The sequence below is a fragment of the Larimichthys crocea genome, chromosome XII (genome assembly GCF_000972845.2).
Source record: "Larimichthys crocea isolate SSNF chromosome XII, L_crocea_2.0, whole genome shotgun sequence".
Classification (NCBI taxonomy): domain Eukaryota; kingdom Metazoa; phylum Chordata; class Actinopteri; family Sciaenidae; genus Larimichthys; species Larimichthys crocea.
In genome coordinates, this window is record NC_040022.1 from 27,846,745 (window position 1) to 27,870,172 (window position 23,428).

Below are 23,428 nucleotides of genomic sequence, written 5' to 3' on the forward strand. Positions count from 1 at the left end.
TGTTGAAAGGTATCTTGGGAAATGTAGGAAAAGTAAGGTAGGTTTCTTATAAATAAAAAATGTATGTAACAGCACTTGTTTATTATATCCGTAGGGAGTTATTGTTATATATTACATCCTCAATCACAGAGGTTCTCTGTTTCTTTACAACCAAGCACCCCCCCTAACAAATAATGTGCTCAACACAGAGTACTCACAGTGTGTGCTTGACCGGTGGGAGTGAAGAGCATAATCTATCAACTATTTTAGATTCACAAATCAAACTTTTACATCCGGGTAATTTAAATGAATGAATCTGAACTTTTCCTGGACTTTCTAGCAGAGTGCCACAGACCACATTTTTGAGAATCACTGCTCTAACACACTCCATGTGTTGACGCCATGACCGAAGCCAGGTGGCGCTCGCTCAAATCAGCCAGCCAATCCAGTTGGCCTAAAGCAGCAAAGGTTTGGAGATGGAATCACAGTATAGAGATAAAATAAGGCTTTTGGATTCGAAGCTGTGTGATTAGCACATGTGGAGTGCCGTGCCGCATCATTCTGAGGGTTTCATTTCTGCTCATTATACCGCTGCTACTGTATCTTTTTTATGCACTCTACATCTCTTCTGTCTTTCTTTGCCAAGTTTGTGTCTAATATTTCCACTCTGGAATGTGGAATTCATTTTAGACTAATGACTTCTGCAGCTCACCTCATCTTCTTTTCTTCCATGCAGCCTTCCTGCCGTTAAATACTTTAAATACCAGACAGTGCTAGCATGAGTTAAAAACACAACAGTGGTCTGGAAATCAGGAAAGTCATCTTTATTTGTCAGTTTGACTTAAAGACACTTTCTTTCCATAAGATAAAGCTAAAATCCTCTGGCGAAACAAGTTTATTGATGATGTAAGAAGGTAATATAGCTTGTGTATATATATATAAATACATGTAACAAAGGCAGTAAAACAAACATGCAAAATGTGCGCCTCCATTTAAGATGGTGAAGGAAATCTTGAGAGAGTTGGTTAGAAAAAACTTGAAGTTTCCAGGAGGCCCAGAGGGATCACACAGAAGCATTTCTTGAAAGCTCGGTCGAGGAAAAGCAGAGAGGCAATCCAAGTGACTTCACTGTGCACTCTCCAATTCTGAAGGATCCCTACTGGCAGAAGTATCTTTTTTATTTTTGTATACTGAGTAGACTCACTATGTGTCCAAATAAGGTTAATTCACCTGGTTATGAAGACTTTATTGGATCCCAAACATGAATCTCTGATTACTTAGAGCTACCCTAAATCACACTGGATGTCATCCGTGTCTGAAGACTGTTAAATTCACTTTGATTTCTTAGTTCAGACTTATCAGTGCAGCTGATCTGTCTGCTTGGCCGAGTAGACAAAGAGGAGGCACAAAGTTGAACCTATTGCTTTGGAAGAGACGGAGACTGTTGTTTTTGGCTTTCTTCAGGTTTGTCTCCAGGGTGACACATGAAGCACTGACGTATATGATAAAACCTTACGAAGATACATATTGTACAATCTAGGTTTTATTCAAATAAAAACTTAAAAAAAAAAAAAAACTTTATATAGTAGATTTGTAGATGTTATGATATCTATGGTGATAAGTGCCTGGAGGTACATTTGGTGAAGAATAATGGTGATCAAAAAAAAAAAAAAGAAAGGTGCTGTAGCCCAGCGCCCTCCATGCGATGGGTTAGGGTTAGGGTTAGAAGTACCAGCGGTAGCGAGGATAGAGACCGTCGTAGTGATATTCCCGGTACTGCTCATGCGTCTCTCTCGTTCTCTCATTTTGCTCTGTGGAAAAAAGGAAAATTGAAAGTATGTGTCGATAATCAAGATTTTTATATTAACAAAGGATCACAGAGGTCAATCATGTTGGTGAAAGCACTGAGCTTTGTCAGTCAACTTTGCACTTCCCCCCAGATTTAACTTTGTAGCGTCTTTTAGCTTGTTGTTTTGGTATTCCAGCCCACAGCTTTACTGGTTTGGTTCACTCTCGTTAGCATTTTCAGCCACAACAGTACCAAATCTTTCCCTCACGTTACTGAAGACCAGAACAGAGCTAAAAGGAGAACACGTATTTATTTGACAAATAAAAGCTAATGACGTTCAATGTCTGCTAAATGTGTAAATAGGCAACCTTTGCTAACACATTGCCCAACTTCATAAGGTGATAATGTGTTTGTTTTAACACTGGTTTAAGTTAAATGTATTTTTTTTTTTTTTTAAGTATTTTGCTAGGTGCTTCGGTAGCTAAACCACCAGCACTAGCAGTTATTGCACCTACATAAAATCCAGTATTTGTGTGTGGTTTCATGTTAACGAGCTTCTACCTAATAGATAATTTAGCCTAAATTCCTGAATTTAAAATGATTTGACTAGGCTAGCAATGGGGCTATGTATGCTTTCAATTCAGAGCGTATTTCTGTTCTTAACCTTGTACTATGGTATAAATGCAGCATAAAGAGCCAACACACTAGAGGCATATGAAAAATAAGAGTTTTAACATTTATAGCAGCAGTAAATCTCTGTGTTCCATGACCAGAGGAGTTTGTTTACCTATAAAAACTTGTGGACCCCAAACCATCAAAAACACTGTTTATCTCACATATAAAACCCAATCGCATCTTTATGGTTAGCAGTGCTTAGTTTAGAAACTGTCGTCTCAAATATATCACTCCAGACAGACAACCGCAGGGAAGATTGTCAGCTTGGGCTCAACCACAAATGGACACTTTGATTTGGTGTGAAGTCTCAGGCACTCGTTTGGCGACCAGAGGCATCCACGAGCCTCTGGTCGCCGTGGACCAGAGGCTCGTGGATGCCGTGAGGTTCATTCAAGACTAGAACTCTGTCATAAGTAAATGTCAGATTGTTTGCGAGGATTCTTTAAGGTCAGCCCCCAAAATATGAAACAAAGTTGTTAAATGCTTTATTCTCTGTTTCATTCATCGTCTTGGAAAAAAGTTATTTTGAAATACGCTTTGTGTTTAAAATGTGTGAAACGTGAAAAAGGGTCACAGAAGCTGGAGTTGATTTCTGCTTTTGTTTGTAATTCACGTATCTTTATTACAGTACCCTCAATTCAAGGGAAGATGAGACCAAAAGCTGCGTCAGGGTCTTACCATCCTGATCCTCCTCTGCAAACCTCTCGCGCTGACCTCTTCTGTCCTCACTGGACTCTCTCCTGTGCTCATGTGCGGTGTACTGTACCCTCTGCTCGGCTGTGGAGAAAAGAATGGAAAGGAAAGGTGAGAGGTAATCAAAATGTTTTATCTGTATACACCCACTCACATGATTCTGATAAATGAAGCAGCTGCTGTCACTACATTTCCTCCTTTAACCTGACGGATTGTCTGCTGTGTGATTTGTAATTGTGTTTTTTGGCTCAAAGAATGGCCAAAAGGTTATTTTGGTCCAGACTGAATCTCCCTATCTCCTAGATGTATTGGCATCAAAGTTTGTACAGTCCCCAGAGGATAACCTACTGAATTTGCAATATATCAGTCGGTCGATATTGGCCTATTGTAAACATTTATTTAATGAAGGTTTTAATGAGTTTTACTGTATATAGGAAAACACAGTCATATTTCATGGCATATTTTACAGTCTTGGTTGGTCATGGTTTGGCTTTTTCTTTTTTTTTACAGTGTAGCTGTAGTCATACTCTGTAGTAACAACTAGAAAACCTCAAATTGAATTAAACAACCAATGTTTGACCAATGAGTACTGATGTTTACAAGATTATTAGCTCATTAGAGTATATACTGGACCTAGTGAGGTGCTGAAAACAAATAAATGACCCATACCACCAAATTTGTGTAAACATGTTCACCTGCTCCAACACTGTACAAAACTAAACACCCCCACCCATTTAGGTACAGGGCAGCCACTGTACACATTAGACATTACTGCGCAGTCTGTGTTTTTCTTTAAGTGTTGAATCATAACAGATGTGTGAGAAGTGTGGGGATTACATCACAACTGTTCATGTATATACACCGACCTGCATCCACTCTTCCCCTCCAAATAGGCCAGTGATGGCTTCACATGTAAAACTACTTGCCTGTTCACAGGTATTTGTGCCTCTCTTCCTCCGGCTTTGTCTTTATTTTCATACTGCAAATGTGTCATATTTTCTTTTTCACTCTGTTATTGATAGCATGAGGCAGACTCTAATTGGATTATGTAAATTCCACAACAGGAAATCATTTCCTTTTGTCCTGCCTAACCACCTCTTACTTGACAGGTAGCAGATCTTAAGGTAAAGGGGAAATAATTTGACGTCCATGGCTAGACAGCCATGGCTATAAGAAAGCTGCAGTAAAGTCACACTTGGTTATGCAATCATCCAACATCTGCTGGAAACACTGGATCTATACACTGGCTTTTGAGTGATGGAGAAATGCAGCAGGAAACTTTGCTTTTCCATGTGCATATTTCAGTCTTCTGTATCTGCACTAAATCAGGTTAAAAAGATTTTTATGAAATATTGGCTGAAAGTATCGGAGTAGGATCTCAAACACAAGCAAATGAATTTCAGCCTTGGTATGATCACTCGTCAGCATGCATACAACTGCAGAGCTTGCATTCAGACTCAAGCAAATTGTGCACACCTCTCTGTTAAGAAAAAAGTCCTTACAAACTGCCCCCTTATGTTCTCACGAACTGTGCTTTTTCTAAGTGTTTTATTTTTTTTCCCAAGAATGTGGGCCTGTTTTGGCCAGAGCCGAGGCTCCGTTTGGTGCTCAGATGGGCGGGCAAGGTGAAATGATCCACAGCCTGTCTCTGGAGGCCTGCTCAGGGGCACACATGGACTTCTCTGATGGCTGTTCCACCAACAAAAGAAGGAACAAACAAACAAGGAGATGAAAAGAAGAAGCTTTTTTAAAGTTCCTGTGTGTTTGCAGGATTGTCCCTGAAATACTTCTCATTTGTGTGTGTTCATTTGGTTTGAAGTGTGTTGGCCTCGTGTATCGTGCAGGATGCTGGCAGTGAAAGAATGAGCTTATTGTACCGAGTAGCTGAGAGTAAGAGCCTGCTCCATACTATCCTGTGACTCCTTCTACAGCTTCCAGCTTGTGTGTGTGTGTCACATTTAAGAGCTGCTACTGTATAGAACAACACCTGCTTGAGTTTCCATTACTCTCTCTTTATATCTCTCTCTTAAACTTTCACAGCTTGCAGTGAAAACCTCAAACCATATCATCCTCAGAGTCCAACTACAAACCAATAAACCAACACACCCACACATACTCACATACACAAGTTCTCTTTGGGAGGCCATATTTTAGACTGTCCACAATGTGGCCACACATAAACCGCTCAAATAACGTTGGGGCTAGTCAACCACATCATAAACAAATATAACCCCACCGCCCCCATCTTCAAACCACCAACCACCACTCATGACCCTGCTGGTTTCCTGCCAGTAGTGATGATGGACAGCCCTTAAGCACACAGTTCAAAACAATTTTCCTCCAGCAGACAGCTACTGTTATTTTAATAGACACGTCAAACTGATTAAAGACATTAAAGGACTTACCCTGGGCCTCAGGATCATCATGGTATGAGCGGCGATTGCGGCGCTTGAAGAAGTTGAAGGCGTCCGACTCAGGCATGAACACACGCGATGCTCGCTCTAAAAGTCAGAGGTCAGGAGGTGGAGGTCACGTAAGGAGGACAAGTGGAGCAGGTTTATGTGATATAGTAACAAAGGGTTGAGTCACCTTTAGTTTCGTCTGATTTTACATCTGGTTTTGCATCATCTGGGACCGCTGCACTTTCCACCACACTGAAATCTATAGCATGAGGAAGAAGACAAATTATCTTTGAAAACAGGTATTATTAGAGAGCTGGAAAACTTTATTGTAGTCTGGACGTGCTTAAGATTTGAGAGTATAAGAATCTAAAAAATTGGACTCTAAAGTGTAGCTAAAAAAACAATGAAGCTGGCCTTTCATTGAGGAGTGGAGTATTTAATATAAAAAACAAACTGGAGAAACAGAGAATTTAAACCTGCTTATTTCTGTATCCAAATAATAACACGTACGTAATAACACGAAAATGTATCTGTGGAACAGACCCTAAACCTAAACCTGTATAGAAATCATAGTGTCCCACTTTTTAATTTAGCCAGTGTTTGATGTTTGTGTTCACAAACTTACAAACTGTCTATACAAGAAACAGCTTCAGCTTATAGTTAGAACAAAGATGAAACAAAAGAAACTGAAAATAAAAGTAATGTAAACCTTAAAATACAGAAGATTTGTGTGTTGTCACCATGTACGGAAGGTCACATGGGCCATGATTGCCGTTTTACATTATTACTATCCATGTGGCACAATAAAACAGGATTAAAACAGCTGTAACCATAACTTTTTTTTCCAAATCTACTAAAACAGAAGAAGTCTTGTCCTGCAGAGACATCTGTCTTTCACTTTATTCACATTTTAGACTTGTGTTGCTCAATCTCATCATTTTCATATACCATGCTCAGCAGTTCACAGACTGGTGCTGGTAACATACATGCTCACTTTCCTTATCATCATTGAAAACATGACTTAAAACTTCCATGCAAATATATAAGTGTAAATTTGCTTTAATATAATTGTTTCACAAATGAATTCACACTAATACCTAATGCCCCCAAATTTGATTATACAAATGTTTAAGATTAAGAATAAATGTGCAATTCACAAATAAATGATGATTCACGCTCTGATACCCACAGATCTAAGGTTATGTTGCAGGCAACAAAATAATACCAGATTATTATTATTATTTTTCCATATCAAAGGATGACAGCACATCAGTGCATCAATGCACCCTTCAAAACTATTCTATTCATCTTTCCTAAGGATGTATATTCCAAAATAAACCCCTCACCCCACCTGTTTCCCCACCCATCCGGACAAAGTACTCACAGGTGAGGATGAGGAGGGCAGCGAGCAGAGAGAGCACGAAGACTCGAGTCCAGGACATCTTGAGAGAGGAAAGCAAAATCTCTACTAGACTCTACTAACAGCACACCTAACTGAACTGAACTGAGAAGGATGAAGGGAGGTAGGTAGGAGAGGCAGGCAGAGTGGGAGGAGGGAAAGGAAGAGAAAGACTTGGGGAGGGGAGGAAGCTGCTGGAATTTCAATTGCCCAAGGGAGAAGAAGAGAAGGATGAATTTATTATTGGAAGTCAAAAATCAACACTGTGTCTATCTGTGTCTGTCTGTATCTAATTATATATACTATTACATAATACATAAGTATATATACGGTATGCATAAGTAAATATACAGTATACAATATTTGCCTCTGACATGTAGTGGAGTAATATAAAATGAAATATAATGGCATGAAATGGAACTAGGTTAGAATTAGGTTGTCGCTAATCTCATCTGTCTCTAGTTGAGTGCGGGGCAGGTAGTGTACTGTGGGTCTATCAGAGAAAACCGCTGCCTGCTTTGGCTATGAACAAAGTTGGTGAGAGCATCAGGACTGAACCAAAACAGTAATGTCACCGAAACAATTACCTTTGTACGCTTCGTCATGCTGTGAGGAAGAGTAGACATTTTACATACTCACCTGACCACATTGTTAATATAAAAGTATTGATTAGAGTTCCTTGAAACATGCAAATAATGAATAAATTAACGTGAATTATATCCAGAGTAATGTTTTCTAGGTCTTCCTAGAATTTCAGAACACTGAATATAGAGTAAAGAAGCTGTCTGCAGCAGGAAAATGGGGCCAGGACAGGACATAACCTAAGGAACTGCTCTGCTGCCATATGGTCATATGTTGTCTTATATGAGCTCACATGAATGAGGACATGTCTGTCACCAGCAGCCAGTCATGGACTCATCCTCCAGGTTGCTTTTGGATGAAGTTTACACAGATGACATGTTTCTGTGTTTTCTTTGTATCATGGGTTAAATCTGAGTTTGCTGGACAAAGTTCATTATGCTTGAACTGTATAAATTCAGGTAAATAGGTTAGCTAGCTTGATGTATCCCCTCAAAACAAGACAATACTAGACTCTATACATATAATATTATAGGTAGAGATAATGTGTATGTATTTTAAAATAATTCCACTTCATAAAACAATTTAATAACATATAATTTTACAGAAATGCCGATCTCGAGGATTATTTTTTAATACCTTTTGTCGACTTTTATGACAAGTTCTATTGTGCATTGTTACCTTCCTACGTGAATGACATATGTGTCCCTGGCAGGCAGAGAGTGTGCAGGTGGTAACATCCTGATGGACCCATTCATTATCCCTCCGGGTATGAATGATCTCAGGGTTGAGAATATGTTATTGTGCTAACCTGTGATTAATTCTACATTATGCTGAGGGGCTGTTGAACCGCGTGTGAGGAGCAAAGTTCATAAGTCGCTGCAGATTTTTCCTTTGACTCGGTGTGAGGTTTGTGAAATCTAAAATGTGTTTCAGTCTTGTCCAAAGGAAAATGGGCAGAGACGACCGACCACTTTGCTCAGAAAAACAACAACAGATCTGCAGTCTGGGGATCATTTAGCAGCAAGTGGGGCTGCAGTTAAACCGAGAAACTATTTGCTGTGTGTGCATTTCTTTGAGTGTGAATGTAATGTGTGTTTTCATACGTGTACGTTTGCATATGTGGGTGTATATATGTAAATGAGTCTTCATCTGCTAAAGGTTCATCTGCAGGATTCTTGTGTGTCAGTGTTGAAGTGTCTACAGTGTTTATCACCTTCTGTGATGCTGACAGTGATTTATTTCAGTTCTCCTCCATGTGAATGAATTTCCTGCATGTCTGAATGAAATGAGCTGAGAGCTTTCCTCTGGGTTTAAACAAAGACCCTGTTTGAATACACCCCCACACACTCCACGATGGGACTCCAGGAAATAACTGGACCATCTAAAAAAAACAGCCAAACCTTCTGGGACCAACATGAGACCGTTCAAATGTCATTCAGTGTTAAGCAACTTTCTCTGATGCACCATGAACAGTGTGAGTGTATGTGTATGTAATGTTTATGAACTAAAAATTGACTTTTTGAATTTTGAGTTGGTGCTGCACAATTCCAGGCCAACGAACCCGAGGTCACATTTCTTGTTGTTTTTGTGTCTGACGCTTCCGAGGAAATCAGAACAAATGTCATCATCATTATAGCAGCTGTTTTTATTATTGATGTTACTGAAACATTTCATCTGTCACACTGAGAATGTCCAAAACAAACAACCATTTAGCATTTGTCCAAATGATAAAAAAGAAAAATCAGATAAGAAACTGAACACGTTGATACATTTATAAGGCAGGATGAGGTCAAGGCCTCAGTGAATGTTAATTATCAAAAGGTACAGTACTAATCAGCACTGATTCTTCATTCATTCTTCTTTATGAAAATAGCTTTAGTTTTTCTCTGTCACTTTACTTTACCTCTCTCAACCTTGCTCCATCTCTTCCTCACACACTCCTCTTTTACTCAATCAACATGCCTATTAAGCTTTTCTCTTCATTAAGATGCAGTCACAGTTTTTCCACTGCTCTGAAATGTGTTTTGTAGCAGGAGGTTTATTCTCCCCAGGACTGTGTAGCAATCTGCTGATGAGGTAACTTGTAGCTAGTTCTCCTAACATTCTCTTCTAAAATATAATCAGTTTTCTGTTAGAACAACATGCTCTAGATTACATTTCAAGTGTTACAGTGAGTACGAACTCTGAAACCTCAATTAAATAAAGTGTGTAGTAATTCATCTAAAAATCTTGGATTATTAGAAAAAACAGGCACCAGAATCAAGAGAACACGTCTGTGGTGTCTTTAAAGTGAAGTCCTCTCGCCTTGAACCAGGCGGCCTCGGAAGGCCCAGGTATCCTGTAGTAGAGAGTTAAAGGGTCAGTTCAACAGAAGTAAATCAGAAATGTCTACGTTCTTTCCTTTTTATAATGTAGGTGTGTTCAACTAGAGCTAATCAGTCGCTTTAATGATGTGTGCAAGATGCAACGCAGTGAGCATCTTTCATGCAGTTCTATGTCAGCTTAATAATGATGATATAACATAAAATGTTCTTTCTATTTAAAAATTCTTATAGTTTGTGTTTTTTGGTTAGTTGAACTTTTCACCGCGCAGTCCAACATCTTCATTTATACTGTCATTGTCTGTAAAAAAAATAAATAAAATTCTGTCACCTGATGAATCCAAGTCTAATATTCACTCTACTTTTAGCTCTGCTTTGGTCTCTACCAACTCTTGAGGGAAACATCTGACTCTTTAGCTGCTAATTGCTCCACTGTGTTCACCAGATGGTCGCTAATTTGGTCTGTCTCTAGTTGAGCGCTGGGCAGGTAGTGTCCTGTGGGTCTATCAGAGAAAACAGCTGCCTGCTGTGGCTACGAACGAAGTACCAAGTTGATGAGAGCAGTGAGACTGAACCAAAACAGTGAGGTCACCAAAACAATTAACTAAAAGCTGTTGTCTCGCCTATCAACAGCCAGAACTTTTTAAAAGATGAATGTGATGTGAATGTAAACGTCTCACCTTGAAGGTAATTTCGCTGTCCATATCGTACTTCTTCAACGCGATGTCCTTCACCTCTTTCTCTATGTTTTCCTGTGTGGTTCCCATCACATCGATGTAGTAGCAGTCAGCGCTGGCATAGTGGCAAGAGATGGCCTAAAAACACACACAGATTTTTCATCACATCTGTTAAGGAGCATAAAAATCCTGACTTTTGTCTAAGAATCCAGCTGGATTATGGGTAGCACAGTACCTTGCGGAAGCCCTGCGTCTGGTTCATGCCTGAGCCATGGATCAGCAGCGGATGGAAAAAGACAGTGTCACCCTTCTCCATCTCCAGGTGCACCCTGGGGTGCTGTGGGTCGTAGTTACGCACTCCATGGTACATCTTGTTCACACCACCCTGAGGACCCACGAGACAGAGTTCATGTGCCTGTCCCTCCTCACAGGTGGCATCGTGCTTCTTGTTTTGTGTGTGTGTGTGTGTGTGTGTGTGTGTGTGTGTGTGTGTTCATACCTCCCAGTCGGGGTAGTCGTGCTCCTGCAGGGTGCTGGTGTGTGTCCCCGGCAGGACGACCAGACAGCCATTCTGCCTGTGCACTTTCTCCATCGCCGTCCAAGCACAGACGATCCTGTCTGCTGGGCGGAACGGGAAGTAATGCAGATCCTGGTGCATCGGGTGACGAGACGTCTTCTTACCTGAAACAACGGGAGACGTGAGAGACCAACCTGGAGCAGGTTTTAAAAAACCAAAGAAACAATGTTGTCCTCCCAAACAGTGTTGCTTTTCTTCTGATCGTGAGTCATTTAAATGAGATATTTAATATCATGATGGTTATCCTTTGGATGCTCCATACCTGCATCAGGAGGTTTGTTGATGAGCATGGTGTGCATGGCCATGATGTTGGGTCCAGTGAAACACTCCACATACTGCAGAATCTGACCAAGAAAAGCACATATTTCTGTCCAAAGTTTATTTATTTGTGGGTCACTGGGTCAAATATGTGTAGTTTTTTGTACTACTACAAGGGGGCGCCAAAGGCCACACAAAGTGGCTTTATCAAATACCAAATAATTTGAAGATAATATCCAGGTAAAGACTTTTAACTGTGACACACTGAAAGAAAAAAAACAGAGAACATGGCCCTGTTGTGATCTACTCGTGCGTGTGTGTGTGTATGTGTGTGTGTGTGTGTGTGTGTGTGTGCATGTAGTACCTGTGGTAAGCTGCAGTAGCGGAACAGTTCAGGATCCTCCTGGAAGTCCTGGAGTTTGGAGATGGCTTTTTGATCTGCAACAAACTCTGACTTCGCGATCACCAAGTCCCTCATCACTACTAGACCAGGAACCTTGACTTCCTGTCGACAGATTTTTTCAAACTCCTTCCTGAAGGATGCAGACAGACACATTCAGCACCTCACAATATAAAAATGTACATCTCATGTCATTTTGATGCAAATATACTACATGATAACAACGAGACACGTGAGTTTGCTGATCTCATGAATGGCTTCTTTGCAGTAAAATTTTAGAGGCGTTACAGTTCAGTTACTAAGTGCGCTGTCTCATGCTTATACACTGGGAGAAAAGATTCTTTGTCTTTTCAGCTGTCAGAGTTCCTGATGGTCACCTGAACCTGTCGATGTCCTCTTCAGACACCAGATTCTTGATGAGGATGAAGCCATTTTCCTCATAGGAGAGCCGCTGCTCTGGGGTCAGCAGGTCAGTATCAAACGTGTATCTAACATAAGAAGTGACAAAGTGATAATACAACAATGTCAACATATGTTACTTTACTGTTAAACTGGAGTAAAACACTACTAAAGGAAATTATTCATTGTTAATGTTGCATCCATGTTATATCGGAATTACATTGTGAGAGTTCTCTGAAACTTTAAGCAACAAAAGTTGTTTTTCTAACATGAAGCATGCACTGCCCAGTGAACGATCTTTACAAAAAGACTTTGTTACATTATTATCTTTTGAATAAATGCATCTGAATGCACCACCGGCTGTTACTGCTTGTTACACAGGAGCAGAAAAGTGGGACGTGACCCAAGGGAGCAGAGCAGAAAGTGTGTCAAAGGGGAATGATAAACATGGATTGTATAAACGACCTATGTAGTGTCAACTTAAGGTAAAGTTGTGTCCTTACCTCAGTCTCTGCGGGTGATTGTAGGTGGAGGTTTGAACAGATGTTGGTGCAGCTGTCTGAAGAGTCAGTTAAGGGTGAAACCAAGAAATCAGCAATCTTTTTTTTTTTTTTTTTGAAAAGTTTGGTTTAATTCTCATCTGAGATTTTGGGTTGGACACATGGGTGAGCAGATTTGAACTCACTCCACCATCTTATCTAGACCTTTGCATTGGCTTCTGCCAGTGCAGATTCATCATAATTCAAACATCAAACGACCCAAAAACAAACACATAGTTATATTAAAATAGTGGATAGAAACATAGTTTAAACACAGTGTCAGAGCTCTGGCAGATCTCATTTACTGTATAAGAGCGCCACTTTACACCTTTGACAAGTGAACGTACCTGCAAAACAAATTCCTACAAAACAACGGCGGCAGCCTCCAAATAACACCGTTACCGTGACAGTACAACAGCCACGTTCATTAAAGTTAATGTCGCATTCAAAAACAATAGTAGCGATCAATTACGACTGTTTCTCCTCATTTTCCCGGAGGCCTGGGGGTCCGCGGCGGGACCCCGGCCTAGCCAACAAAAGTGTCCGCCGCCAGATGCGCAGTTGTCGGCTACAGAGAGCAGCCCGCTCCGCTCTCCGTGGAGCCGCGATGCTACAACATATGCTGCGTAAAGAAAGCAGAATAAAAAGGATACGATCACTGCAGGTGGTCGATCAAGGTGATTGATCAGCAGTTTGAGTCTTTCGGCAGCCCGAGACATCTTTCAGCCAGGTTGTGATCACTGTAAAGTGGGACAACTGAGAGAGAGAGTGTGTGTTTGACTGGGGTAAAGGGCAGGGATGACAACACAACACACACACTGACAGTACAGTGTGGGCTGGTCTGCTTGCAGGTCTGTACAGCTGGTTTATTCTGAGGAAAAAGATAAAGTCATGTTTCTCAACAGCTACGAAGAAATATGTGTAATAATGCATTAATATGGTTTAAAAGAACAGTGGATATACATAACAACAGTATTAGACGGAGATTAATATTACTGTTTATTCAAATGATTTCAACAATAATCTTGATTTAGACTTATTTAATAACGTTATAATCGGTGTTATTAATGTTCAACAATAGAATCAAATGAATTATAGTCACTGCAGCTTTTATCCAGCAGGTGGCGCCACGCAACTGCAGATGAAACTTAATGCTAGTGTTTCTGTTTGTCTTTTCAAGTTATGTCTATGTTTCTGCTTGTCACAGATATTGGCTATTCATATAATATATATTTAAATTATTTAAATATTTTTTAAATTTTATTGTAAATGAAATCAATAAAGTAACTTTCTGATGACACAATCGTCTTTCCAATTTGAAATCAAGAAAATGAATGTCATTGTTAAACTTTATTTCATACACAGTTAATGTTAGAATGAACAGAAAGGAGATAATAATATAATAATGTCAAGAATTATTTAAAAATTGATCATTTGAAGGTATATTTTGTTACAGCTTAACTAAGATGTAACATGACAAACTAAACCTTTAACGTTTTTTTTTTATTATTGTTTGACCAATATTGTTTGAGTGTCTCAATTAAATGTATGTGTAAGCCTGTAGACCACCTGATATTTTTATATTATTTATATTTGACAGGGACAGTAAGGGAGAAAGTGCATATTTAAACATCATCGCAGTGTATTATAATGTTATGTGAAGTGACATACCATTGTTTCGTTTATCTGCATTTCCTACAACAGCTCTCAGCTCCATCAAGCTAACCATAATTTGATAGCATCAGAGCGGAAACAACTTGAATTTATTCAATTAAATGTCACATAATAATTACTATTTTAAGACACAACACACCTTTGTAAAGTACCCATACATTATACAGGGAAATTAGTTGGATTTTCCCAGGTTTTTTTGAGTACTGTAAAAGACAGGACGCAATGGGTTTTTTTTTATTTGGCGCTTTTATTCTGAAAGCTGCGGTATAAAGCAAAGCATGGTCGCTGAGACTGCTTTTATTCTGAAATGTTACCGGAAGTCCCGTCATAGTCCACCGTGTGCTACTTGCTAACGGCAGGCTCGCACCCCTCCCGTCTCCCGGTCGACAGCAGATCCTCCTCCAGCCTCTTTAAACTGCTTTCACCGCCACACCAACGACATTTTGGGGGTTCGGTCCGTACCCTTCCGTCCTTGCAGCCCTCACGTCCCCTCTGCGTGTTTCGGAGGATATTTCTTCTCTGTCGGGAGCGTTTGGAAACGAAACCGAACACAAACGGAGGCTTGTGTTTTAGGCGACTTCAGTGGGCGGATAAAGCGGAGGAGGGCATCCGGGCCTGGCTGCTCCGGAGAGTCGGCTTGAAACGACGGAATTCACCATTTTTCAGGTAAATGTGGAGAACACACACCGCCTGTCCGATAATGGACTCCGTGGCGTTACATTTGGTCCGGCCGTTTAGGACGAAGACTGAACGGCGCTGTGTGGAAATGACAACACAGAGGAAACGGCAGTTGAAGGATAATTCAGCTCCAGCTATATTTCTTATTTTAACAACAACCTTCCGTTTCACCCTTTACAATTACCACTGTGGTGTTGGGGCCTCCCACACATTTGAAACATAAAACCTGTTATTTCGTTATTTCTGCTGCAAATATGTTGGTTTGTTTACATAACGTGTGTAATGTATTGTCAGCGACAGGAACCCTGCTGTAAATTTAGGAAGGATGCCATAACATAACAGACAAAGTGCAGAAAATATAACTCTAATGCTCATGTCAAATATACTCATAATGAAATTAAGAGTGGGAGATTATTCCTGCGTTATTAGTATGATTTCTGAGAAAGCAATTAACTCCAATATTACAGTTATGTAAGTGACAACTCTCCATTAAACCTATAAAATCTATAATGTGTGTGTCTGTGCAACCACAGATTCATGATCCCCGCAGCGGACTTTATTTATTCACATGTATTTTATAAATAAAGTGTGAGTCTCCTTTCACACTTTTAAAGTAGCACGGTTACAGAAATGTTGACAGCATCTGCTGATATCAAAAAACATGATTTTTCCCCCCAGTCAACACAAGTGCACGGTAAATCCGACACAACCTGAATGCACCATCCCTCCTGTCACCCTGGAAACAGTGAGATATTGAGTGAGTTGTCAGATAAAGGGGCGTCTAAACTTCTAAAAACAGATCACATGTAGGGATCATAGCTGGTGTGTAGTCCAGTTGTCAGTCATGTCATCATGATATCATCCAATCATCACTGAGTGAAGCAGCAGCAGATGATGATGATGATGGTGACCGGTTATATTGACCACTCATCATCCATTCCTCCAGTCAACCACCTCCTCCCACTTCCTGTCTGACCTGGATTCACTTCCACCGTCCTTCATCTGGAACAACTGGTCGCTCTTTTTTTCTGTGTGTGTGTGTGTGTGTGTGTATTGACCCACATTCATATCTAGGCTGTTGGCTTTGAGAGTGATACACCCCCCCAGAGGACAGTAATTACCCTGACAGCCCCCCTTTCCCCATGTCTCTGGGCCATATAGCAGCGCTAGTATCGATCTGTCCTGCATTATGTCGCATACAGCAGCAACGTGAGACTGTAAATATGTGTTCCACGCTCACGTACAAAGACACACACACTCGTGCTGTTTCTTACGTTCTCTCCTGGGGCCGACCTGTGACTGCACGTACGGTGAAATGCCTCGTCTTGTAGTTAAGTTTTGAGATTTTTCATTGGTTTCAGTTTGACTAATTAATGTAACACGTGACCCGGCTGCAGTGAGTGTCAGTGATTGGTTTGAAACTTCCTGTTGAAGCACAAAGGCGTGTGAACAGAAGTCAGAGTGAAACCGAACAAGCTGGATAGACGTTTATGTTCAAGTAAGGTGCTGATAAAGGGGCATTCCACCAGTTTTACATATCAAGCTCAGTTTGATGAAGCACTCAAATGTGTGGCTCCAGAAAAGGTTTACAAAGTCTGATAAAGTAACCTCAAGGGTACTATATTGATTTGAGTTTGAAGACCACAGATTCTGCCGTTTTGATTTTTGATTATTCACCGTCCCCCAGATTTGCAGGATTTAGTGGCACCTAGCAAAGAAGTTGCAGAGTGCAAGCAAATGAATACTCTTTCATGCCTTACCATCTCCTTCCAAGTGTTCAGGAAAAAGTAAAAAGAAAAGGCCTTATCTAGATCAGTGTTTGGTTTGTCCGCTCAGGGGTACTGTAGAAAAATGGCGGTTCAACATGGTGGACTCCACGTAAGAGGACCCGCTCACTCTGTAGATATAAAGGGCTCATTTTAAGACAACTTTTACAAATATTAGATTCAGTTCCTGCCAATAGATCCTTCTAAATCTTACACGCTGGACCTTTAAGGGAGTCCATAATGTGTATATAAACTAAAGAGACAGGAGTGGAGATCATACTCGTTAGAAAAATCCATGAAACGCTCTGCATGACAGTAGCGTGAGGCGAACAGCTCGCTGTCAGTTGAAATGTTCTCATCTTTCACACTGCAGCGGTCTGTTTTGTCTAAACCGCCAAAACGAAGCGGAAATGTGGATGAAGCCGAGCAGGATGATGTTTGCGCAGTACGGCTAAATATAACTTTACTATAAACTATGATAGGCATTATACTGTGTTATGAAATGTGTACATCATCTGTGCTCCACAGCATGGTGATATCCCACCATGCATTGCAGCAATGCTGACTGCACTTGCTGATGAACAGCCTCCAAAACACTGTTGCTATAGACAACCAGGCAGGCAGCTTGCCACCTCTCCCTCTCTCCTGTTTATATACGGTAGCTCCAACTTGTGCAATGTTTTATTGATCAGAAAGGTGTGTGTGTGTGTGTGTGTGTGTGTGTGTGTGTGTGTGTGTCTGTATAAGCGTGTGTGTGTTGGAATGTGTCAGTGAATGCAGCACTGTATGTATGAATGTCTTGCCTGTAAACATACACACACACACACACACACACACACACACACACACACAGAGTCCTTCTCCCCCGTCTCTATCTCCTGCTCTGTTTGCGTCTCATGTATTGTTTCACCTGAGGAAGTGCAGAAAATATAAAAAGCAGATGAACGTGGCTAAATCTGAGAGGGAGTTAGACTTGCTAACAACCCCTGGGGCTGATGGGAAATGTCTTCCTGCTATTGCACTGCCGCAGGGTGGGCATCATGTAGGTGAAGTAGTAATTATTGGGGTTTTTTTGGGGTCTGGCTAATTGTAGGGCTTCAGAAAGAATACAATTAGTGTGGGCTGGGTGCATCAAGAACACACACTTTGCAGCCATATGAACACATGCCCATACACACACACACACACTGATGGGGAAAGTTATGTGAGCCATGCAAGGAATGTGGAGTGGTGTGAGTTCATTGTACACACACACACACACACACACACACACACACACACACACACAGATTTATTCAGGCTCTAACAGTTTCAAAATTTCGGTCATGCTGCTTCAAACACCTCTGTCAGCCTGCTGTTTGTGTGTGTTTGATTTCACAGTAAAAGAGAGCCATTTTATAATATAATGTGTTTGTGTGTGGTGTCATCCTGTATGAATGTGTTTGGGTCTCAGAATGAATGTTTGTTCTTGTCGGACAGTTATGTGTGTGTGGTTGTGTGTAGGGTTGAGCTGGGTGACTGGGATTGGCTCATAATCCAGAGATTAACCAGTGGCATTGTTAGAGCAGCAGCAGGCACGGATTATACACACACAAACACACACACACAGAGGTCACACACAGTCACTTTCCCTCATGTGGTGTTGTTTCACAGTGAAGATGCTAAAATATTCATCATTTTAACAAGAGCTAAATAACACCAGGAGAAAACACATGCAAATGTTGCTGAACAACTTTTACACTTCACTAATGAAATCAAATATTTTTTCAGTCCTGTGCTGCTTAAAGTGCATCCATGATCGGATTATTCAACAATTAGCCTCACTTATTGAGCCCAAATAAACCCTCACTTTAAACATTACCTTAATCCCAAATCCTAAACTGGAACTGGAAGAGATGGAGCACAGACCACAACGGCATTATGTTGTTAAATGTTTTCACTGAACAGCTCGAGGAAAATTGATTAGTGATTACAATATTTCTGACCACAATTGTGATTTACATTGCACTTAATAAATCAATAAGTAAATACATAAATTTAAAAAGTAAGTTTCTATCAAGCATAATTAATTCATTACTTTTTTCTACATGAAAAAGTCTGATAAAATGTGTTTTTGTCAAACCATCCAGCTTACTGTACAAAAAATTGAACTATTAAAGGTCCAATGTGTCGGATTTAGAAAGCTCTATTTACAGGAAATGGCATACAATATGTGTAACTATGTTTTCATTTGTTTTGAATCGCCTGAAAATAAGACTTGTTATGTTTTTGGTAGAACGAACCTTTTTATTTTTTAAAGATGGGGTCTTCTTTGGTGGAGTCTGCCATGTTTTTACAGTAGCCCAAAATGGGCAAACTAAACGCTGGCCTTGAGACAGGGGCCTGGTGTGCTTTTAATGCATTTTGCAATCGGCATCACTAGATGCCACTAATTCCTACACACCGGCCCTTTAAGCCCTCATTTAGTATTATATTACATTAGTGATATGGACAGTACTTTGCTGATCAGTCACGTTTAAAAGATGGTTTGACTGACATCTCTTAATAACACTGTTGACGCGTGCACTTTAGCCTCTTCAGCCAGTGTTTGCTTCACAAATGCTTGAGATGATGTGCTTGAAACAGTGATAAGATGTTCTTAGAAGATTAAGTGGGAGATTCAAACAACTTTTCACGACCTGCCATGTGTCTGTCAACTAGTAGATTTGACACCCGATAATTGTCTTTAGTAAACAAGCTGCTGTCTTTGAAATGCTGTCTTAGATATAAAAATGATCTAAGATATCAAATTCACATATCAAAGTGTTTTCTTTCATAATGTGGGATTATAATAGCTGATTTAGTGTGCGCACAAACAAGTGGTAAAGTGTTTGTGCCAAGAACAGTCAGCTGTAGCTTACACTCTGCTGTTCAGTACATCCCGTCCTACACAACTCTCACCATCTGCCTGCTTCTCTAAAACATTTTTTACATCATCTCAACATACAATGACATTATGCTACCTGCAGAGTTTTAGTTTGTGTTGTTCGAGTATAACCTCGTCCAGATCGCCCTCTCTTACACCACCTCCTCCTCTTACTTTAAATTCCAGTCTATATAAAAGTGACTTTCCCTTTTCATCTCGAGTAGGAATCTCTAATTATCCCTCTTTCTTCCCGACGGGTTAATCATTGCCTCACAGACAGGCGTTATCTGCAATCAGTGCCAAGAAAGTGCATCGAAAGTTCACAGGAAAGAGTCTTGAAAAGTGGACCACTCATGAAGCCCAAAGAGACGATCGTCAGGCCTTCTTATCTCAGACATTTCTAATTAATTCACTGTAATGTGACTGTAACGGACGAAGGTTCCCAAAAGTCGTCTATGGTTTTATGTTTTTTAGAGCCCCTCCTCCGCATTAGCACCATTTAGCATCCCGTTCATCATTATCTGAAAGGTCAGATCGATTCGAGGTCAGTATTGCTTGGTACATTTGCACACACACACACTAATAATCTGGTCTAATCAGATTAACAGAACACTCCTACATGAGCAGTGATGGAATCCATGACTGGACAGGCTGAGAAAAATAGAGGAACTCAGACTTTATCAGCAAAACCCAAGAATGAGGAGGTTAGATTACAAGTCTACTGACAGTTTGATTGACAGGAGAACACACAAGCACATGGCAAGGAAGATAGAAACTAGATAAAACCGGTGCCATGCACAGTCATCCCCCAGGAATATTGCAGCGTTGTTTGTTGATTTCCTGTCAACTGCAGTGAAGGAGAAAGAACAGTTAGCTTTGATTTAGAAATATGTCAAATCTGAGAACGTCTTTTGTCATACAGGGTTTTGTAGAAAAGATATTCATATTTCTGTCAGTGTTTTGTTGTCTCTTAACTCCAATATCATATGTCTTTTTCAGATTGCAAAGCCAAATCTGTCTTGTTTTTTGGCATCTCCAGATTGTATCCAGATAGATTTTAGAAAGTCGGATCCAAGCCGCATTTGGAGCAGCTTTGAAATGCGATTCCAGTTAGATTTTTACAGATGCATCTCAGTCTGGACGCTCTGGATGCTTGTATCAGACTTTAAAAACGTCTTTTGAGTCACTCGACCCACAGCACGCGACAACATCAAATCCAGAGTGATGGAAGTTCATCAGAGCAGAATCATGCCGCTGCTCGCAGAGCGGAGAAAACACAGAACAACAGTCGATGAACAGACACTGAAATAAATAGTCTGCTGACACATTGTGGGGAGGCTTCTGTACAACTTCTTCTTCTGCATCAGAAGAAGAAGCCATGTATGTAGCTACTGGCGTCTACATCATTACCACTGTGACACATGCAGATCGGTCAGTGATATCTGGACACACAAATCCGAACTGATCACTCCATCTCACAGTTCCGATTTGAGAAACAAATCTGATTTCCCTGCAGTTTAAACAAAGCCATGTTGACACGAGATCGAGCTGTAGCCATTATAAAATATTGTACACAATTCATGAATATATTAACCATGTTGGAAATCCTCATTTATTCATTTCACGCACTCCAGGAAATGTTTACATCTTTGTCCCAGGCTGGGATGTCCCACCTGGTTTGGCACAAAGAAAGGAAAAAGCCCAGGCTACTGTTAGATTGTGTGAACAGCGCGTGCACGCACACACACACACACACACACACACACACACAGAATAGGGCACCTCGGGGAGTGAACACCTGTTCCCAAAGGCCTCAGGGTGAACAGAAATGGATTTGGCTGCGACTGTGTTCAGGGGAGTGGTGGGGCGTGAGAAAGAGGATGCACGATGGAAGGTTGTAAAACCGACGGAGGAGGAGGAGGAGTGGCAGTGATGGGGAGGGAGGTTAAAGTCTTGTTGTTCTGTCGTGTAAGACGACCTGCCGTCTTTAGAAAACCCCTCTTGTGGTTGTCGCTTTTGTTGTTGCGTTGCTGGGTGTGGGCGACTGTAGCTGTTGTTGCTTTGATCTGACTGAGTACATTTTAAAGAGCAGTTAGCAACTTTGCATGTGGGTGACCCCAACTGTCAGCAAGACACAACTTATTTGGACTTCTCTGCCCAGGAAACTGTAACAGAAACCTGAAGGAACTTTTGCCTGTGCGGCTTTTCAAATTAAAACCATCGAAAATTGCTAGAATTTGGCAGAATATTCTCCATTTCTAGCCTCTTTTCAAACAGTCAGAGAGAACACTGTGCAGCAGGCATTTAAATGATCTGAAGGAGACCGTGCCTCAGTCATTTGTCAGACCACTGTGTCATTGTTTATATCAAAATATATTTTAAACCTTGTCGCAAAGATTCACAATGTTTTGAGTGAGCTCAGAAGTTCTTATTGAAACCTTTTTTTTCTTTTCAGTCGAACATCGTTTGCATAACACACTATCATTTGTAACACAGTGTGTGTGTGTGTGTGTTTGTGTGTGCACGTGTGCGAGCTTGGTAGCGGGTACGGTTTCCCATCTCTCTCCACTGGAATGTGCCATCACCAGCTGTGTGGATTGGATTCACCAAGCAAACATCCAGACAGGAAAACACACATTCTTGTACGTTGTATTCGTCCAGCGCTGTGTGTGTGTGTGTGTGTGTGTGTGTGTGTGTGTGTGTACACACTGGACAGACCGGAAACTTCTCGTTAACCCTCGTTAGTCTGTTGTGGATGTGATGCGACAGACGAGCGTTATGTAACAGAGGGTAGGGAGGAGACGGTGTTGATTTCACAAACACAATGGTGGAGGAGAATAGCGAGGGTTAATGTTTTGCTAATGATATAACCTTTACTGCCATAAAAGGATCAATGCGTGCACGTACTGCTTCACTGGTGACAAACAGATCTGAGGCGCACTGTGCAACTCTGCACACAGTTACGGGAGGCACACTGAGGTAAACAGAGGCACATGGTGATCATTCCTGTGCAATAACACCGCCTGAAGCAGACAGGGCTAGATGACAACCACTTTCACTACACTAACAACACAGTGGCTGTATATAAAAGCAGGAGCGGGGAATGCAGCACTGACAGGACCAAACACTGGACTGTGCTGGACAACATGAGGGTAACCTGGGAAACTGATCTCACAGCTGAATCTGCTAATGCTGCAATCCTGCTGCAGATAACTAACAGTCATGTAATAATTGTAGATAGTCAGTTTCTATGCACTTAAAGTGAAATCACCATTTAGAAAACCAAAGCTAGTTGATGAGAGAAAAAACATCATAGTAAGTTAATACAACAAGCTTTCTCTGTCTCGCCATGTCACTTTGTGTCACAGTTGTAATTTCTGGCAAAGTTTAAACTTATGAATGGATTTTTGTTGCTGTAAATGAAAAGACCTTATAAGGCAACATAGCTTTTTTTTTTTTTTTTTTTTTTTTTTTTTTTAAATGAGGTTGATGAGAGCTGTAAGACTGCAGCAGCAACAGCAAAGTTGCGCCTTAAACCAAAACAACAAACTGAAAGATGCTAACTCGCAGAGTTCTAACTCACTCTCGCATGTCATAATTTCATTCCTTCTGTAATACGAAAATATTCATGAGTGCAGCTTCAAAAACAGTTTAAGTTCCTCTAGTTACTGCTTTCGGGGCGGCACAGTGACACAGTGGTTAACACTGTTGCCTC

At 40.8% G+C, this 23,428-nt stretch overlaps 3 protein-coding genes across 3 annotated transcripts in view; 1 reads left to right on the plus strand and 2 right to left on the minus strand.

Moving 5' to 3' along the window:
* Positions 1-863: 863 nt before the first annotated feature.
* Positions 864-7,027, minus strand: ucmaa (upper zone of growth plate and cartilage matrix associated a). Its single transcript, XM_010745426.3, has 5 exons — positions 6,923-7,027; positions 5,726-5,797; positions 5,542-5,637; positions 3,122-3,220; positions 864-1,790 (listed from the first exon to the last, which is right to left on the minus strand). The coding sequence occupies exons 1-5, from the start codon at positions 6,978-6,980 to the stop codon at positions 1,702-1,704; spliced, it is 414 nt and encodes a 137-aa protein (XP_010743728.1). The 5' UTR covers positions 6,981-7,027; the 3' UTR covers positions 864-1,701.
* Positions 7,028-9,146: 2,119 nt separating this feature from the next.
* On the minus strand, positions 9,147-13,512 carry phyh (phytanoyl-CoA 2-hydroxylase). The gene is made up of 9 exons (XM_010745424.3): positions 13,344-13,512; positions 12,655-12,710; positions 12,130-12,240; positions 11,717-11,885; positions 11,357-11,438; positions 11,017-11,198; positions 10,753-10,902; positions 10,521-10,655; positions 9,147-9,857 (listed from the first exon to the last, which is right to left on the minus strand). The coding sequence occupies exons 1-9, from the start codon at positions 13,407-13,409 to the stop codon at positions 9,804-9,806; spliced, it is 1,005 nt and encodes a 334-aa protein (XP_010743726.1). The 5' UTR covers positions 13,410-13,512; the 3' UTR covers positions 9,147-9,803.
* Positions 13,513-14,660: 1,148 nt separating this feature from the next.
* Positions 14,661-23,428, plus strand: part of cdk17 (cyclin dependent kinase 17) — a 40,270-nt gene continuing 31,502 nt past the window's right edge. The window contains exon 1 of the mRNA XM_010745423.3: positions 14,661-15,030. The gene's annotated coding sequence lies outside the window, so the exon portion shown is untranslated. The remainder of the gene's footprint in view (positions 15,031-23,428) is intronic.

What these genes read in the sequence shown, in the direction of transcription:
- phyh (XM_010745424.3), bottom strand. Translation starts at nt 13,409, where the DNA reads ATGTCTCGGGCTGCCGAAAGACTCAAACTGCTGATCAATCACCTTGAT. An exon ending in ATCGACCACCTGCAGTGATC is followed by an intron (nt 12,711 to 13,343) that starts GTATCCTTTTTA and finishes CTGACTCTTCAG; the next exon opens with ACAGCTGCACCAACATCTGT. An exon ending in CAACAAACCTCCTGATGCAG is followed by an intron (nt 11,199 to 11,356) that starts GTATGGAGCATC and finishes CCGTTGTTTCAG; the next exon opens with GTAAGAAGACGTCTCGTCAC.
- ucmaa (XM_010745426.3), bottom strand. Translation starts at nt 6,980, where the DNA reads ATGTCCTGGACTCGAGTCTTCGTGCTCTCTCTGCTCGCTGCCCTCCTC. An exon ending in TGCCCTCCTCATCCTCACCT is followed by an intron (nt 5,798 to 6,922) that starts GTGAGTACTTTG and finishes CTCATGCTATAG; the next exon opens with ATTTCAGTGTGGTGGAAAGT. An exon ending in TGATGATCCTGAGGCCCAGG is followed by an intron (nt 3,221 to 5,541) that starts GTAAGTCCTTTA and finishes TTTTCTCCACAG; the next exon opens with CCGAGCAGAGGGTACAGTAC.